At 37.1% G+C, this 19439-nt stretch overlaps 1 protein-coding gene and 1 pseudogene across 4 annotated transcripts in view; both read right to left on the bottom strand.

The window, feature by feature from the left end:
* Positions 1-19439, bottom strand: part of RMDN1 (regulator of microtubule dynamics 1) — a 38033-nt gene that overhangs the window by 9156 nt on the left and 9438 nt on the right. For 3 of the 4 annotated variants that reach the window (XM_027089687.1, XM_027089689.1, XM_027089690.1), the window contains exons 2-5: positions 13835-13952; positions 8607-8703; positions 6819-6978; positions 924-1013 (exon numbers count right to left, since the gene is read on the bottom strand). In XM_027089687.1, coding sequence (XP_026945488.1) covers positions 924-1013; positions 6819-6978; positions 8607-8703; positions 13835-13952 — 465 coding nt within the window. The remainder of the gene's footprint in view (positions 1-923; positions 1014-6818; positions 6979-8606; positions 8704-13834; positions 13953-19439) is intronic. The other variant, XM_027089688.1, reaches the window with a different exon arrangement.
* LOC113611104 (L-lactate dehydrogenase A-like 6A pseudogene) lies at positions 8713-12596 on the bottom strand (annotated as a pseudogene).

The raw sequence follows: 19439 nt of genomic DNA, 5'->3' as shown, positions 1-19439 counted from the left end.
AGAGAGAGAGAGAGAGAGAGAGAGAGAGAGAGAGAGAGAGAGAGAGAAAGAGAGAGAGAGAGAGAGAGAGAGAAAGAGAAAGAAAGAAAGAAAGAAAGAAAGAAAGAAAGAAAGAAAGAAAGAAAGAAAGAAAGAAAGAAAGAAAGAAAGAAAAGAAAGAAAGAGAGAAAGAAAGAGAGAAAGAAAGAAAGAAAGAAATACACTGCAGTTTTTTAGCTGCAGTTTTTTTGTTGTTTGTTTTTGGACAATGGAATAGTGTGTATGCACATCATGAAATATACAAACTCCTGGAGAATTTCTGGCACCTAAGGAAGAGCTTACTATAAATAAGTAAATTAACTTTGGGGGAAATATTAAAACACACACAGAGATCATAATCATATACACTACTATTACCTTTGGGAGTGGTATGTCAATTATATTAGATTGTTAGATGAGACTATACCTCCTGGCACTCAGGACTTCGTATAAGCCTCTCCCACATTCTCTAGTCTTGGCCACGTTACTTGTTTAGGTCGACAGGTTATTACCAAGCATGATGCAAACATGCTTGATAAAAGTTTGCACAATGGAAATTTTCCCTTGGAATGCTCACTCTTGGAAGCCAGCTACCATGCTATAAAGAAGCTTGGGCTACACTACTAAATGATGAGAAGAAAAGTAGAGAGAAACTGTTGTAGATGAGAGTGCATCTTCTATATTCCCGTCCCAGCTGAGGGTCCAGGTGAATGTAGCCCTCTAAATGACCTCAGCCACAACAAGCAGAACAGAAGCACCACTGTGCACAGTTAATCCACAGAACTGTGAGAAATAAATAGTCATTGTTTTAGGCCACTAAGTTTTAGGTGGTTTGCTATACAGCAAGAGATAAGTGAAACAGAAATCAATTCAGAAAACTAATGACTTTTAAAGTTCATCAGTACCTCAAAATGCTCCTTGATCTTGTAGGCATTTGCAATTTTAGCCCTGATTCCTTCATAATCTCCAACATCGCTAATACAGATTGCATACCACTAAAAATAGAAGGAAAAAAAGGAGTAAGAATAATAATACTCAATAGTATTCCATTCAATACAAGGTAAAACTGAGTAACTATTGATATTTATTCCTCAGTAGTCATTTAACAAAAAGCAGAGGACAAAAATTGTATTAAATATACTGGAATATACAAGAAAAAGTAGACATGGCTCTCAAGGAACTTGGACATGTTTTTAGAGAACTGTAATACAAGGCAGAGGGTAGTGAATCTCTAAGAAAGTTACCAACACAATGGGGAGATAACAATTCATATTTATGGTATGAATATAAATTTAGAGAAATGTGCAATTTAATAATTATCATTTTATTTTCTTATCCTATTTTATTGGAGCTGCTGCTTCTCCCACACCTGCATTGTTATAGTAATAACAGCCACATTTGTCAATTGTGACCTTGTCCCCATACCCATAGCTGGATACAGACCCAAACTGAGATAATCTGAGTTTCTTCCCTAAGAACCAAAACCAAAATATCCAAGCTTCATAAACCCAGATGCTGTGGAAAGTCACAAAACTGAGGATGAGAAAAAAACTAAAGTAAAAAAAGATTTGCAGATAACAGCAAAGAGGAAAGACAATGAAGCCTCAGAGCAATTGAGCCAGTTTCTCCTGAAGCCTAAATGCATCTTGCCTTTGGGTTCTGTGAGATACAATAGTTTCTTATAAACACGCACCATTTCTTTTTGTTTGTGCTTATATCTGTGAAATTTTAATAATTCTAACCATAAAAACGTTAATACTTAAACTTCTGTTTAAATCTACTCTCCACCAAAATCTTTTGTATCTTGATATTTTTATTGAAAATAAAAGAGTATAATTTAAAACCCACACTGACTATGCTCATTTAATCTCCATTGACAGTCACCCAGCTGCCCAAATTCAGATGACTAGAGGTGTCATACAGGGTTTCAAATTTGGTGCTCTGATCTCTTCCCACTTATCAGGGCTCTAGATAAAATCACCTTCTCTTATGCATTTAACTATCATCTATATCAAAGCAAACACAAACTTATGGATGAATCCTAAACATTCTGCTTAGATTGGCATTTAGTTACTACATAGGACTGTTTTGTTTTTTTTTTTTTTAACCATTTTTTTTTTTTTTTTTATTTTATTTCGCTGCTCCACGGCATGTGGGATCTTTCCGGACGGGGGCACGAACCCGTGTCCTCTGCATAGGCGGACTCTCAACCACTGCGCCACCAGGGAAGCCCCATAGGACTGTTAATTAATGATCATACTAGCAAGAGCTGATGGTAGGAGCTGTGATCATGGGTGATTTTTATTTCCATATTGGTACTTTTTTCAATTTCCAAAATGTCTATTTTCTGTAATAAGTTTACATTATTTTTAAAGAAAACTTTTCTTTTATAACAGATAATCTAGCCAAGAAGGGGTAATAGATACTATACCTACCTTCTTGCCTGAAAGGCTAAAATAAGCAGACAAAATATAAGAAATAAAGACTCTCAAGATATTATACACATCAGACACAGTGACATCTCACAGACAAGAAACAAATGAGATGAGCCCTATGGCTGCCCTGGAGAAATTTCTAGGTTGAAGCCCAGTGAGGCAAAATAGGCCAAGCAGTGTCTCTGCTTTGAAGAGATGGAAGTGGGAGTCTGGGGAAGCCCAGGTGTCTGGAGTTCACAGAGCAGAATACTGTAGAAGAAACAGCTGACCGGAGCTAGAACTCCAGATGAAGAACTGCAGAGGGTCACCCTTTTCAGCTGAGTAAAGATCATCGCTTGCATATGAAGGGACTATCCAAGGCTGAGAAAAGAACCACCCAAAAGGTTTGGAAATCAAGAGCTCACAAAGATCTAGGAATATCAGTTGTAAGGAAAACAACAACAACAAAAAAGCCCTCCAAATTAAATGCTACTCTAGTCCTGCCTTCTTTCCTGCTGCTTTGAAGATCCTCTTTGACAGTTCCTTGACGCTGAAAAATTACACTGATGAAGGAAAAAGACCTAAACAAAGGGAAAGAATGCATAAGTTCATGGATTGGAAGATATCGTTAAGATGGTGATAGTCCCCAAATTGATCTACAAATTCAATGAAATCTCTTTGAAAAATCCAACTGGCATCTTTGCAGAACTTTACAAGCTGATCCTAAAGTTCATACGGAAATTCAAGGGACTGAGAATAGTCAAAGAAAGTCAAAACAAAAGAAGAACAAAGTTGGAGGACTCACACTTCCTTGTTTCAAAACTTACTACCAAGCAATAGTAATCAAGACATTGTGGTACTAGCAAAAGGATACACACTGACCAATGGAATAGAACTGAGAGCTCAAAAATATACCCATACAGGGCTTCCCTGGTGGCGCAGTGGTTGAGGGTCCGCCTGCCGATGCAGGGGACGCAGGATTGTGCCCTGGTCCGGGAGGATCCCACGTGCCACAGAGCGGCTGGGCCCGTGAGCCATGGCCGCTGAGCCTGCGCGTCCGGAGCCTGTGCTCCGCAACGGGAGAGGCCACAGCGGTGAGAGGCCCGCGTACCGCAAAAAAAAAACAAAAAAAACAACAAAAAAAACCCCCATACATTTATGTTGAACTGATTTTCATCAAGGATGCCAAGACCATTCAGTGGAGAAAGAATAATCTTTTCAACAAATGGTAGTAGGACAACTGGATATATACATGCCAAAGAATGAATTTGGACTCCTACCTCTCACCATGCATAAAAGTTAAGTCCAAATGTACCAAAGACCTAAACGTAAGAACTAAAAAATATAAAACTCTTAGAAAGAAACATAGGTGAAAACGTCTGTAACACTGGATTGGGCAAGTTTTTTAGATATGACATCAAAAGCACAAGCAATCAAAGAACAATAAATATATTGGACCTTATCAAAATTAAAACCTTTTGCAAAGAACACTATTAAGAAAGTGAAAAGACAAGCCACAGGATGGGAGAAAATATTTGCAAGTCATATATCTAACAAGGGACTAGTATAAAGAAAATATTCTCTTACAATTCAACAATAAAAAGACAAGTTTAAAAATGGGCAAAGGGCTTCCCTGGTGGCGCAGTGGTTGAGAGTCCGCCTGCCGATGCAGGGGACACAGGTTCGTGCCCTGGTCTGGGAAGATCCCACATGCTGCGGAGTGGCTAGGCCCATGAGCCATGGCCACTGAGCCTGCGCGTCCGGAGCCTGTGCTCCGCAACAGGAGAGGCCACAACAGTGAGAGGCCCGCGTACCGCAAAAAAATAAATAAATAAAAATGGGCAAAGAATTTAAATAGACATTTTCTCCAAGGAATATATACAAACGTCTGATAAGTATATGAAAAGATGTTCAATATCACTATTCATTAGGAAAATGCAAATCAAAACCATAATGAGATACCACTTCACATCTGCTAAGATGGCTATAATTTTTTAAAATGGACAATAACAAGTGTTGGCAAGGATGTGGAAAAACTGGAACCCTCATACACTGCTCGTGGCAATGTAAAATGGTACAGCTACTTTGGAAAATAATTTGACAGTTCCTCAAAAAGAATTACATAGAATGACCACATGAACCAGTAATTCCACTACTAGGTATATACTCAAAATAATTTAAAACAGATATTTAAACAAATACTTGTGCACGAATGTTGATAGCTACACTATAAGCAATAGCCAAATGTGGAAATAAATGTCCATCAACTAATGAATGGATAAACAAAATGTGGTATACAATGAAATATTATTCATCCATAAAAAAGAATAAAGTACTGATAAATGCTGCAAGGTGAATGGACTTCAAAAACAAGTGAAAGATATCAGACACAAATTATCCCATATTGTATGATTCCACTTCTATGAAATATCCAGAGTAGGTAAAGCCATAGGGACAGAAAGCAGATTAGTGGTTGTCAGGAGCTGGGAATAAGAGGGAATAGAGAGTGACTGTTTAATGGGTAGAGGGTTTCCTTTTGAGGTGATGAAAATGTTTTGGAACTATAGAGAGGTAACTATTGCATAACACTGTAAATGTATAAATGCCAATGGTATAAGAATGTGAAATGTATAAAATGGTTACTTTTATGTTATGTGAATTTACCTCAATTAAAAAAATAAATAAAAGCAGGTGTTCACACAAAAACTTGTACGGAATTATTTATAGTAGCATTATTCATAATAGCCAAAAAGTGGAAACAACCCAAATGCCCATCAGCTGATAAATGAATAAACAAAAATGGTATTTCCATACAATGGAGTATCATTCAGCCATAAAAAGGAATGAAGTACTGTCATATACTCAGCATGGATGAACATTGTTCATCCATGGCTAAGTGAAAGAAGCCAGACACACAAAGGCCACATACTGTATGATTTCATTTACATGAAATGTTCAGAATAGGCAAATTAAAAGAGACAGAAAGTAGCTCAGTGCTTGCCAGGGGACAGGAGCAGGAGACAACTGGGACTAACTGGTTATAGATATGGGGTTTGTTTTGGGGGTAATTGACGTGTTCCGGAATTAGATAGTGGTGAAGGTTGAACAACATAGTAAAATATGCTACAAACCACTGAAGTGTATACATTGCAATGGTGAATTTTATATAATGTGAAGAATATAAAACAAGTAAAAATAAAAGAAAGAATTAGCATCTCCTTACAAGAAGTATATGTTAAATATAAAGGCACAAATAAAAGTAGAAGGACAGAAAAGGATGTAACATGCTAACAATCAAAAGAAAACAAGAGTGGTTACATTAATATCAGACAAGGTAGACTATAAAACCAAGAATATTTCTAGAGATAAATAAGATCATTTTACAATGATAAAGAGGTCAACATATCAAGAAAATATAACAATGCTAAATGTTTATAGTCCTAATAACAGCACTTTAAAATACATGGTGCAAAAACTAAGAAAACTGCAAATAGAAACAGATAAATTTACAATTATACTTGGAGATTTCAGCATCCCTCTGTGAATAATTTATAGAAGTAGACAGAAAATCAGTAAGGATATAGAAGATTCAAACACCACTATCACTATCAACCAACTTGACCTGAATGACAACAGCTGAATAAATATTCTTTTCATGTGCAAAAAGAACATTTACAAATATGGACCATATTCTGGGCCATAAAACAAGTCTCAGCAAATTTAAAGGGTCTGTATGTTTAATCCTTAATATGAACAAGTAGTGGTGGAAGTGGGGGGTGGGGGGAGACAGAACCATCCCCTAAAGGGAGCATCTGGAAATGCATGGAGACAGAATTTGGTTGTCACAATGACTTGGGGGCTCCACTGAGGACAGTCTACTATGATAAAGTGATGTCCTAATCCAAAATACCAACAATGTCCCCTAGTCTCCCCACAGTATCCACTGAATAACATTCTAAACCAGTCAGGAAATCCAGAAGCTAGTGGAGTTACATGTAAAAAGTTATACTAGATCTCAGCTGTCCAGCTGCTATACTCCTACCTCCACATAAAACAAATATAATGTGAGGAAAAAGAGAAAACGTTTGTCCAGTGTTTGTACTACTAGAAATAAAGACAGAGGTAATTCATGAAACTACTAACACTTTGGTTTAAAAATAAGCCTTCACAAAAGTAATTTATCAAACATACTAATGAACTTAGAATAAATGTTCAAGAATGCAAAGAACTACTTCTTTTTTAAAAAAATGTTATAAAAATAAACCTCTTCCCTACTTCTTTAAAAGAGAACTATTTCTTTCCTATGTAAATTAGAGACAATAGATAAGTACAGACCAATGTCGCTCTCAGTACATGGTAACAGTTACAGTACTGTAAGCACCTCACCTTATGAGCTGCAAAACTTGATTCATTTTTTTCTAGTGCCCTTTTTGCATACTCTAGGGCTTCATACACCAAGAGCTTTTTCTCCTCTTCTGAGGTTCCACTGAGTTGAGCTATATCACGTGATGCCCGTGCCAAACGCCACAGTAACTCTGCATCTTCACTGATTTGAAATAATTATAAAACAACCATTTTAGCTCAATTTTAAAATTGTTAAAGGTCATATCACTAATGAATACATACGGCCTTTCAGGTCAGTGAGGATACAGCGAGCAATATGATATCAAAATCCATTTTTCATGTTAAATTTATTATTTTCTACCATACAAAAACTGTATTTGACAAAATTTCCTATAAAATATCCAATATTATACATAAACATTAACTTATAATATCTAAAATACTAACTTCCTTAGAAAATATCTGTATTTGAATTCTCTGAACACTTTCCCTACAAAATTCAACATATAACTTAAAGCTTGACTTCAGTGGCACTGTGCTTCAGACAGCTAACTGGTTCAGACAGTACTATAAAATACATAAATTTATAGACAAGATCATGCTCTATAAACAAAATGCTGTATCCACAGCTCCAAATACAGTACCTGGCACACAAAAAATATACGATAAATATCTGTGAATGAATGAATGATTAAATATAATGTAATCTCAAAATAAATCTTAACTTTGAATGTATCATCCATGCCATGATGCATGAAATATTTACAGCTTTGGACTCCTTGAAAAACTGCCACTTAAATATAGTTATATAAGACTTGAAATGGCTAATAAATAAAACAGAAACCAAGGTTAAAAGTTAGGAATATTTCTTTAAAAACTAACCTTAAATTTCTTTTTATTAAATGTTTGTCTTTAAGCCTACTACATTATACATTTCTTAACAAAAATACTATTCACATAAAGTTGAATGAAACTAAAGGTAGCAATAGTATATCTATAATTCAATGAATATGGAATAACCACCTTGTAGCTTACTTTTCAAGTAATTACTAAAATGACTATAAAATGCCAAGCTAACCACCTCAAGTTAATCAGGGGACAATGGAGAAGGAAAGTTGGATCCTATAGATATTTAGGAGGTAAAATTGATGGGTCTTGGGGGGAAAACTGGTTTGGGGAATATAAGAAAGGTAGTTGAAAATGACTCAATATTTTTAGTTCAGGAGATGAGGTAAATCAGTGATCTGGAAATGCCATCTAGCCTGATTTGACTTATTTTATTGGGCTGAGTCTCCCTCCTTCTCCATCCTTCCCCCAAAAATGAGGTCACATTAATACACCAGACTAAGCATGTAAGCTAATACTAAAAATAGAAAAAGGAGGTATTTTTAGTTCCTCTGTGAGACTGTGCTTCACAGTGATAACACAGATATCATTCAATGGTGACAAAAAAATCATCCTAGCTCATTCAAATCTTAAACCAATATGAAATTAATTTAGAATAAATGAGAAATATACAATATAGATAAGATAAACATCTATTCAATGACTACCTTGTATTCAAAGCAAAATAACAAAATGAAAAAAAATTTCAACATTCAACTAGAATAGGCAGAACCACCTTTTCTGAATCAATGAGATATATGTAGCACTTTTGAGTCACTTAACATTAAGAAAAAAATCATACTATAAATTAAACTCTAAGAAGTATTATTTTGAAGTAAAAACTTGTAAAAACTATAAAAATTCCAAGCACCAAGAATATTTTAATTGTTAAATAACAAAAAATTTCAGGAAACCGCAAACCCAGGCCTATCATACATAGCCCACCTTTCCTTGTACTGGGATAGCAACTGGTAAAGTTTTTCTGTTTCTCCACTTTCATATAGGTAGTCTGCTTGTTCAAGGATTTCTTCAACTCTGAAGACTATAAAAGAAAAAGGCTCAATAAAGTAGGTCTTCCCAAGCCAGATGGCAATAATTCTAAGAAACATGAACACTTTTATATAGAAGCAAAAGAAATTAGATACAGAAATCACCTATAAAGAAAGATCAGAAATTATGAACAACTGAGATGTAAGTATAGTGGAAATAAGTATGAAGCTATCACACATAATAAGTGGTTTATTAAAACCTTGGAAAATAAAAAATTAGAAAACTTATTCTGGTACTAATTTAATATGACACATTTTAAAAAATGAAAAAAGTAATTTTCTGTGAGGAATTTATAGTACCCTTACCCTCCACACAAAGCCTTTGTTATTGTTGCCGCTGTGAAGTAAAAATCCACTGCAGAAAATGATATGATATCCACTTACAGCACGGAAAATTATTAATTTGAGTGGAATGCAACACACTGTTTTACTAGATTCTTTTTATGATCTAACTTATACAGACATTATGGAAAAAGAGTCAAATCTGTCATCAAAAAATTTAGATGAAGTTAACTACACAGAGGATCTGAAACTTAAATTAGAGGCACTATGCTCCAACCAACTCATTAATGAGTTTAGATATTACAACAAAAACCATAAAACTTATAGACAGTGTAATGTTCTAAAAAAGTTAACTAGTTACTAAAAAACCCAGTTAGTCTGAATTTCAGATATTCCAATTATTACTAATGAACATACACATTTAATTTTGTCTTCTATAAGGGTGCTGTATTACTTAGTCTTATGTATAAGCCAACATTCCAATATGTTCAGTAAAGTTACTTTATTATTTACCTTAGTATGCTTTAATCATAGTGTATGGGGCTAAAAAATTTTTTTTTCATTGAAGTATAGTTGGTGTACAATATTATATGTTACATGTGCACTAAAATTTTTTTTAAGTTTATGAAAAATTAAAATCTAGACCAGCAAAAATAACCTCATAAATATATGACACAACTATGTAAACTGAAGTATTTTTTAAGTTAAAATCATCATGTAATTATACTAATTTAAGAAAAATTAAATGACAACAGCAAAGAAACCCTAAAATAAAGATTTTTTTTCCTCTATAATCCTACTTCAGTCTGGTTAGGTGCTATAGTTTAGTAATATTCTCATGGCCGGTTAATTTTCTTAAGTTTGCTTTCATTCTATTCTATATTTTTATCAGTGGCTGATTTTCCATATTTGGGTTATAAAAAGCCAAAGATTCTTAAAGAGTAAGTAGTAGGAAGTAAATAGTCTCAGCATTCTTAGCCGATATTTGTGGTTGGCAAAATAATGGCCCCAGACAAGTCCATATCTCAACCCCTGGCCCTGTGAAAATGTACAGGTTACTAGGGCAAAGGGGAATTAAGCTTGTAGATGGAATTAAGGTTGCTAATTAGCTAACCTTAAAATAGTAAATTATCTTAGCCAGGTGGGTCCAGTATAATCACAAGAGTCCTTATAAGCAGAAGCAGGAAGCAGAAGAAGCAAGTCACAGCTGGTATGACAATGGAAACAAAGTCAGATACACTTACTTAGGAATAGGAATAGTAAAAACAAAAAAATGTAAGTATCATCCACCATCTGGATGCTAAATAAAAAGCTGGAGGGCTAAATAAACAGGGGAGTCACTATACCCCATTTCCTTTTTCCAACTTTTACGAATTCAGGTTTATTCAAGTTTGTTATACAATCCTATAACTACTATCTCTTCAGTAACTTCAGAATGGTAGCTTTAACAACTTTAAAGCATGAGCTCCTTCTGAATTTCCCAAAGTTTTTCTGCACTCTTTTTCAAACGGGCCTCCTCTTCAGAGGTCAGCTTTATCTTTGTAAGGTGTGCAATACCATTCTCTCCCAGAATACAAGGAACACTAAGGAACACTTCATTTATTCCATAGAGGTCCTTACTTACAGTGGAAACTCTCCTGAGACTCTTAAAAATGCTTTCTGTTAAATCAGCTAAAGTTAGGCCAATGGCCCAATTAATATAAACTTTCCTTTTAACCATTTCATAGCCATAGGTAATCACTTCTTTGTGGATATTTTTCCCCTGTTCAGGATCTTTATCTGTTCCTATATCTGAGTTTAGATCCTTCAGAGGGACACGGCAATGTTAACTCCACTCCACACAGGTACACTTAAGTTTCCATGTTTACCAATGGTTATAGATCCATCTACAACAGCTTTCACAGTGGACAGCAAGCCTTTGCCCAATGAAGAAATGGATATAGGTAGACTTCAGATTACAGCCACTTCCCAAAAACCATGTTGTTCCAGTAACATGGTTTTTGGGAAAGGCACTCAACTTCCAAGCTACGTAATTAAGATACCCACTGGATTGGAAGCAAATATCAGTTTGCAGCCAGGACTACACTGGGTAATACAAGAAATCATTATGTTAAAGATGGGCACATTTTACTTGACTACATCAAAGTGTGTTTCTCTTTTTCTTGGGTATGCACCTGCTGTGATAATCACTAGGTTGGAGTTTGCAGTGACAAGGTAATCTTTGCTGGAAACAATATTTGGCATTTTCATGAAAGGGCTGCCATGTTGAAGAGCCAGTGTCTCACCCTTCAGTTTGCCTTCATCAACATCCACAAAGGCAAGTTCATCACTCAAGCCTTTTAATAAGATGCTATTAGCACAGGCCATGACAACTAATCCAGTTCCTATAATGGAGATCTTATTGTGATGAATGGTTTCCTCTGAAGTGAAATTCCTAATAAGTTCACACTTGACAGTAGCCATCTTGGAAACGGGAGTGAAGGGTCAGCCATTGCTCAGCAGGATGTGTGAGTCTGGCTAGGACACAGAGCAATCTCTGGGCAAGGGGGCCTACCCATTTGGTGATCCACAGGACTCCTGTAGCCCAGTTCATGGCCATTCACTCAAGAGGTGGAGGAAGAAAATGGAGGAAAGCCACATCAAAGTACCTTGAAGTACAAAGTCAGGAAACAGTTGACCGTTTGACACTCCCCCTTACCCTCTACTACTGTGTCTGTGCAAGGCCACAGCCCAGATCATGCAGGCCTCACAGGGGCCTAGCACCTTACCAAATATGCAGTAATTTTCTGGCATTAGGACACTTCTGAAAAAACCAACTATGATCATTAAGGCTATAAATAGTTTTGACTTTGCCTTTCAAAGTGCCATATTTTGTTCCCTAGGGAAGCCCTAAAACTTTGCACTCATTTCTGTAATGGTGCTAAAGCTCACTGAAACTAAGTGTGATAGACATGAAAAGAAATAGGTAAGGTTTCTGCTCTGGTACTTTGAAGAAGTTTAACTTTTTGAGCTCCTTTTCAAAAATTAATATAATGGGGCACACACACAGAAAAATCTTAAAAGTGCAACCACTGGGCACATCTCTCAAGGATGCTTTAAAAAAATTAATATTGTAATGTGAAAATATGGCTCCTCCTAACTACTTTACAAGGTTGCTGTGAGAGTTAAAGTTATGATGAAAAGTCTAGGGAGCTTTAAAAAGCTGAGTTTTAACTATTTGCCAAAATATGTCATTAAGCCAGTGATAAAACCAAGTCCTCTACTTTGTCTTTCATGAAAATAAATGATACATTAAACGAAAGAAAAGATAAAACAAAAACGTAGCAATTCAAGCATCTGCTTTTTTAAAAATATAAGAATAGTCATGGGCAAATGAAATCAACAAATAACTAGTACTCTTTAGCTATTCTCAAATTCTTCATCTACTAGAACTTTAATAAGAACATCTATTCAAAATCAAGTCTCTTCTTTCCCAAGTACCTTCTTGATAGTTAAAAAGTGAGGACTGTGAAAAACAAAAAGGCTTATTAACTCATAAATTAAAAGTTTTTCTTGGGGCTTCCCTGGTGGCGCAGTGGTTAAAAGTCCACCTGCTGATGCAGGGGACATGGGTTCATGCCCCGGTCCGGGAAGATCCCACATGTCGCAGAGTGGCTGGGCCCGTGAGCCATGGCCGCTGACCCTGCGCTTCCGGAGCCTGTGCTCCGCAATGGGAGAGGCCACAACAGTGAGAGGCCTGCGTACCGCAAAAAAAAAAAAAAAGTTTTTCTCTAATAGACTGAATTTTGGCTCTGTCTACATACACAACTGGTTTAACTAAATTTAATTTTTTAAATATGGCAAGTCTTATTTTATGTTTATATATCTATAGTTTTCTAAATTAAAAAATAAAAAATTTGATGGAATTTTTCTATTTTTCAGCCAGTTACTTGATATTTAGTACCAAATTGCATTCTGTTTATAAATAAAATGTTTTTATTTCAAAGTAATTGGACTTTTCTTAACTACATCAAGAAGAATTAACACCTCGGCATTAAGGAAACAAAAGAATCATTGTATCATTAAAAAGTAGGCACAGCCAAATAAATACATAATAAATAAATATTTAAAAAAATAGAGGTTGGCAAACTTTTTCTATAAAGATCCAGAGAGTAAATATTTTAAGAGCAAATATTCTTTGTGGGCCAGATATGGTCTCTGTGGTATATTCTTCCCCCCCAGTCCCACAACCCCTCCACCCTTTAAAAATGTAAAAAACATTCTTAGCCCAAGGGTCCTATAAAACTATAAAGTACTGAGTATTTCTCACTGAAGAAGCTCTAGCTGCCGGAAGACATTTTATATATTTGAATAGATAATGCAACTAACATATTAGAGGCTAGATTATTTTCTGCTTTTCTCTAGTTGTCAGTCTGATATATATACATATACATATGTGTATATATATATGTCTGTCCACAATAGAGACATACAGACAGACAAGTAGAGACAAGTAGAGAAAAGCAGAAAATAATCCAGCCTCTAACATGTTAGCTGCATTATCTATTCAAAAATAATAAGTTATAGGGCTTCCCTGGTGGTGCAGTGGTTGAGAGTCCACCTGCCGATGCAGGGGACACGGGTTTGTGCCCCGGTCTGGGAGGATCCCACATGCCGCGGAGTGGCTGGGCCCGTGAGCCATGGCCGCTGAGTCTGCGCGTCCGGAGCCTGTGCTCCGCAACAGGAGAGGCCACAGCAGTGAGACACCCGCGTACCGCAAAAATAATAATAATAATAAGTTATTAACAAAATATAACAAACACAAACAACTCTAAGTGTTCCTGATGTTTACCTTAGGCTTACCTTTGGCTGTGGCATGAACCACAGCAGCCTGGGAAATGACTTGATAAGTTTCAAAACCCAAATAAGACAAGGCAGAGAATAAAAGACTTCTTTTAAAAGCTCCTGGGTTTCCCATCACCTATGGAAAGAATTATGGTCAGGGTTAACAAACTTAGAAAATTTGAAGAAACTGCTATCCCAAGCAAAGATTACATCAATTTTCTCCTACCCCCAACACAATCAATCCTAAGAGTATTGGAAGCTCAAAATTTACTTTGTCAAATTCTTCAGTGAAACTATTTCACATAATTACTTCATAGGGAGAGCATATCCTGCTAAGAAAAGATTCTTAACAACAGCTGATACTGGTAGCTTGTGTAACAATCACAGTTATGCTGATAAGTGCTGGACTGGAATATCTACATTTTATTTGAGGAAGCATGGATAATATAATTTCTTGAAATAAAATAAGAGACACCAATATAATTAATATCAACCTTAAGAACAGATAAGATGAAAGATATCAAATATGGTAATTACACATAAAAAATATACATGGCTTTAAATAAAGCTATCTTCAAAAGTGATCCATGAAACCCAGTTTTAAAATAAACCATGAATAAAATAAAGAGCATATCAAAACAGATTTAGAAATTAATTTTCATAATTATGGCCAGAATTCTCAAGACCAATGGCAAAGGAGTATATGGATATCACTGCAGCAATTCTTCCCTTTTTTTCACATAGCATCAATTTTTTCCTTTCTGTCAATTTATTCCCATCTGAATAAAAACAAGCTATACTATCTTTGTAAGCTGTAATTGTTCCCTTCTTAAAAAGAAAACAGGGCTTCCCTGGTGGCACAGTGGTTGAGAGTCCGCCTGCTGATGCAGGGGACATGGGTTCGTGCCCCGGTCCGGAAAGATCCCACATGCCGCTAAGTGGCTGGGCCCGTGAGCCATGGGTGCTGACCCTGCGCGTCCAGAGCCTGTGCTCCACAACGGGAGAGGCCACAACAGTGAGAGGCCCGCAAACCGCAAAACAAACAAACAAACAAAAACAAAACAAAAAGCTTCCTTTTGACTTCACATCTCCCTTCAGTCTCATTTTCCAAATTCTCTTTTCAGCAAAACTTTCAAAAAGTTTTCTAGAGCTCTGTCTCCACTTCCTCTCTTCCCATTTTCTCTTGAACTCACACAAATCACTTTTATCCCCACAACTCCACTGATGGTATTCTAGTTAAGGCAACCAAGGATGCTACTTCCTAGTAAACTCTCATCTTACTTGATCTATCAACAGCAATTGACAGCTGTTCACTCCCTCCTTTTAAAAAAAAAAATCATAAATGGATGGTTAATATAAGAAATTTTTAAAATATCGCTTTATTGAGATATGTGACATAAAATAAACTGCATATTCATAATGTGTACCATGTGTTAAGATATATGTAAACCCGTAAAACTATCACCACAATCAAGATAATGAACATATCCGTCAATCCCCCAAATTTCCTCGTCATTTTATAATTCATCCAATCCCTTTCCTCAGTACTTGCTGTGTTCTCTCACTCTTGAAGCACTCTTCGCTTAGCTTTTGTAATACTACTCTCTTGAATTTACTCCTATTTCAATAACTGCTCCTTCTCTTTTGTTGGTTCTTCATCTCCAAAACCTCACTGCCCAGGTGTGTCCTGGGTTTAATCCCAGGCCTTCGTTTCTCTATACATATCATTTTGGTGATCTCATTTTGTTTCATGGCTTTAAATGCCATCAACATGCCAAAAACATGCAAATTTTAAAAAGCCCAGAGGTCTCCACTTAACTTCAGAATCATATATTCAGCTGCCCAAACATTTACCTCCACATGAAGTATAACAGGCATCTCAAGTATCAGCCATAACAGCTATTGTTTCCCTCAAGCCCACTTCACTCAGTTTTCCCCTTCATGGTATTTAGCCATTACTCAGCACAATGCCTTCCATACAATGAATTCTGAAAAAATATTTGTTGAAAAAAAAATTTGTTGAACAAAAGAAGCAAGCTATCTCTTAGATATGTCTTTTCTTCAACACTGATTTATAATGATTTCAAGCTAGAAGGAATTCAAATATACAAACTCATCACTAGATGGAAAGGAATGTGTCACCACCATCTCCTGGTTTTTCTACTAACTTCTTGCCAGCTCCTCCTCCTCTTAAATGTTGGAATTCCTCTGTGATAGGCCTTCTTCTCATCTTACTATTAAATACATTTGACCCTCCAACAACACAGGTTTAAGCTGTGCGGGTCCACTTATATGTGGATATTCTTCAATAAATATGTACTACAGTACTAAACAGTTGAACCCACAGATACAGAGGACTGTAAAGTTATAAGCAGATTTTCGACTGCTTGGGGGGCCAGCACCCTTAACCCCTGCATTGTTCAGGGGTCAACTGTACTTTCAACTTCTACCATGGCATCATTTACAACCATATGCTAAAGTCTCCGAATCTCGATCTCCAGCCCAGGGATCAGAAGGAAAAAATCAGACCTATCAAACTACTGTCTATTCCACATTTTAACTTGGCTATCTCATCATATTCACCTTAATTACCCCAAAAGGTAACTCACCTCCTCCTTTAACCCTCCAAATTGTTTTCTTTGGTCCTATCCCAGGAAAGAGTACCACCATCCACACTGCTAGCGTAGCCAGAAAACTGAGAATCATTCTTGACTTCTTCCTTTGAACTTCCACATCAAAGCTATCTTTCAGGTCCACTTAGTTTACATCATTAATATCCTTTTATTTCCATTTCCATGGCTACCACTAAAGTTCAAACCACCACATTATCTCACCTGTCCTGTAGCGATGATCTTTTATTTGGTTTCCAGCATCCACTCTAGCCTATCTATTCTTGACACTAGAAAAAGTTATTTTTTAACTCAAATCTGATCTTATGAATTCTCTGTTTAAAACTCTTTCATGATTTCCTATAACCTTTAGAATAAAATAAAAAATATTTAACATGGTCTACAAGGTTTTCAGAGTCTAGTTGTGGTAGGCAGCCTCTAAAATGGTCCCAAAGGGTGCTGGTTCAAGATGACAACATAGGAAGAAGCTAAACACATCTCCTCCCACAGACACACCAAATCTACAGCTACATATAGAACAATTTCCTCTGAAAGAAACCCCCAAACTAGCTGAGTGACTCCTCCACATCAGACAAAGGAGGAAAAAAACCACATCAAAACAGGTAGGAGAGAGGCTGAGATAAAATTTTCCCGTAAACCACACCTTTGGTGTGGAGACCCAGTATTGGGAGCGAACTCACAACCCTGAGTTCTCCCTGAGGAGCAAAGGGTTTGAACCTCACACTGGGCACCCCAACTTTAAAGACTTGTACCTGAGAGGTGAACCCCAAAACATCTAACTTAGAAAGCCAGTGGAGCTTGTGTCCATGAGACCCACAAGGCTATAGCAAACTGTGAAACAATTCTTTAAGCGCTTACGCAAACTCACCCATCCTAGAGCCCAGCACAGAGACAGTCAACTGAAAAGCACCCAGACTTTCTGTGAAAGACACTTATTTGCTTATCTTATCTTCAGCCAGAGGAGCAGGTATCTAACTTAACACACAGTAATCATTTCCAGAGATCTCAGAGGGTGGGCACTATCAAAGCACTCTTGCTTTGCCATGCTCCAGGTAACCAGTATCTCCCCCAAAAGCGTTTGTGCATACTTTTGGTGCTCCGGTTTTTGCAGCTGCCACCAGGGGACAACCCCTGTTCGCTTGACTCTGGTGACCAATGAGGCTTATGTTCATGAGTTTCACATAACTGTAACAAACAGAAAAACAGTTCTAAAGTGGCTAACTCCCCACCCCCACAGGGCACAGTACACTAAGTTCCCTACATACAAACATTCAAGTTGAGAACTTTCAAAGATTCGAACATGCGTTCTCATGTCCAATCATGTAAGTTAGTTCACATGTCTGGCGTACATTGTCATGTGTGGGCATCCTCTACAAGTGGTTGTGTACTGTACACAATACAGTAGTACAGGATCTTTATTTCAAGCCCAGGATGTCCAGAAACAAGTGTAAAAGCAGCAATTATGCAGCTGGTACTGCTAAAAAGTGCCAAGCAATAACAATGGAAACAAAAGTGAAAATAATTGAGACAGTGGAGCAAGGCAAAAAAACTGTAGACATCACTCATTCTTATAACCCGAATGGTTCAACCATTGGCACAATTCTAAAGAACAAGGACAAGATCGTGGAACATATGAAGTCCACTGTGCCGATTATATCAACGATAATATTGAAGAAGCGTGGAAAAGTGATGGAGGAGATGGAGAAACTTCTCAGTGTGTGGACGCAGGATCAGCATCAGCACTGAGTCTCATTAAGCTTAATGCTTATTCAAAAGAAATGTAAAAGCCTTTATGAAGACTTGAAGAAACATGGCAAAGAACCAGAGGGCACATCTTTTAATGCCAGCCATGGCTGATTTCATCGGTTCAAGTCTAGAGCCAACTTTCACAACCTAAAAGTAAGTGGCAAGGTAGAGGGTGCAGATACGGTAGCTGCCCAGGAATTTCCTGAAATGCTTTGAGAAATTACTGATGAAGGTACATATTTACCCAAGCAGGTTTTTAATGTGGATGAGACAGGACCGTACTGGAAGAGGATGCCAGACCGAAATTACATCAGTAAGGAGGAAAAGTTGATGCCAGATTGTAAAGCAACAAAGGACAGGCTAACTCTGTTGTTTGGTGGCAATGCTTCCAGCGATATGAAGCTGAAGCCTCTCTTAGTTTATCATTCAGAGAACCCAAGAGCCCTTAAAAATATAGCCAAAGGCTCTCTTCCTGTTGTGTGGAAGAGTAACTCCAAAGTCCAGGTTGCACAGGCCATTTTCCAGGATTGGTTTACCACCACTTTATCCCAGAGGTAGAGAAATATTGCTTGGAGAAGGATGTCCTATTCAACATTCTTCTGTTGCTCAACAATGCTCCAGGCCACCCCCCATTCATGGGTGACTTTCATCCCAAAGTCAAAGTACTGCATCTGCCACCAAATACTATGTCACTCTTCCAACCTGTGGACCAGGGAGTTACAGTGACTTTCAAGAAACATTATCTATGTCACACTTTTTGTCAGGCAGTAAAGGTGCGTGATCAATCAGGAACAATCTTGTGACAATTTTGGAAGGACTATACATCTACAAGGCCATAAAAAGTACTGACTTTGCTGGGCATGAGGTTATGGCCGTCATCATGAATGGGGTTTTGGAAGAACCTTTGCTCACAGTTTGTTCATGGTTTTCATGGATTTGAGAAGGTGGATGAGGAGTCCAAAGAGGTCTTCAGCAACTTAGTGACTCTCAGTGAGAAGCTGGAGCTAGATCTGCAAGAGGACAACTTCACTGAGCTCCTTGCTGTGCAACACAAGGAGCTTACTAACGAAGACCTGATGGAATTGGAGGCCCAGAGGAAGGACAAAGAGAGACAAGAGGAAGAAGTAACTGAAGAACGAAAGAGATTCACGATGCAGGGAATGGCAAGGGGATTTTCTTTATGTGAGGAGTCACTGTTAGCTTTTGAGGCACAGGACCCGAACACAGAACAGTACATGAAGGTTGCA

This window comes from Aethalodelphis obliquidens, unplaced genomic scaffold, assembly GCF_003676395.1.
Source record: "Aethalodelphis obliquidens isolate GAN/ISIS:26980383/991018 unplaced genomic scaffold, ASM367639v1 scaffold68, whole genome shotgun sequence".
NCBI classification, from domain to species: domain Eukaryota; kingdom Metazoa; phylum Chordata; class Mammalia; order Artiodactyla; family Delphinidae; genus Aethalodelphis; species Aethalodelphis obliquidens.
This window is presented reverse-complemented; position numbering and strand designations above follow the sequence as displayed.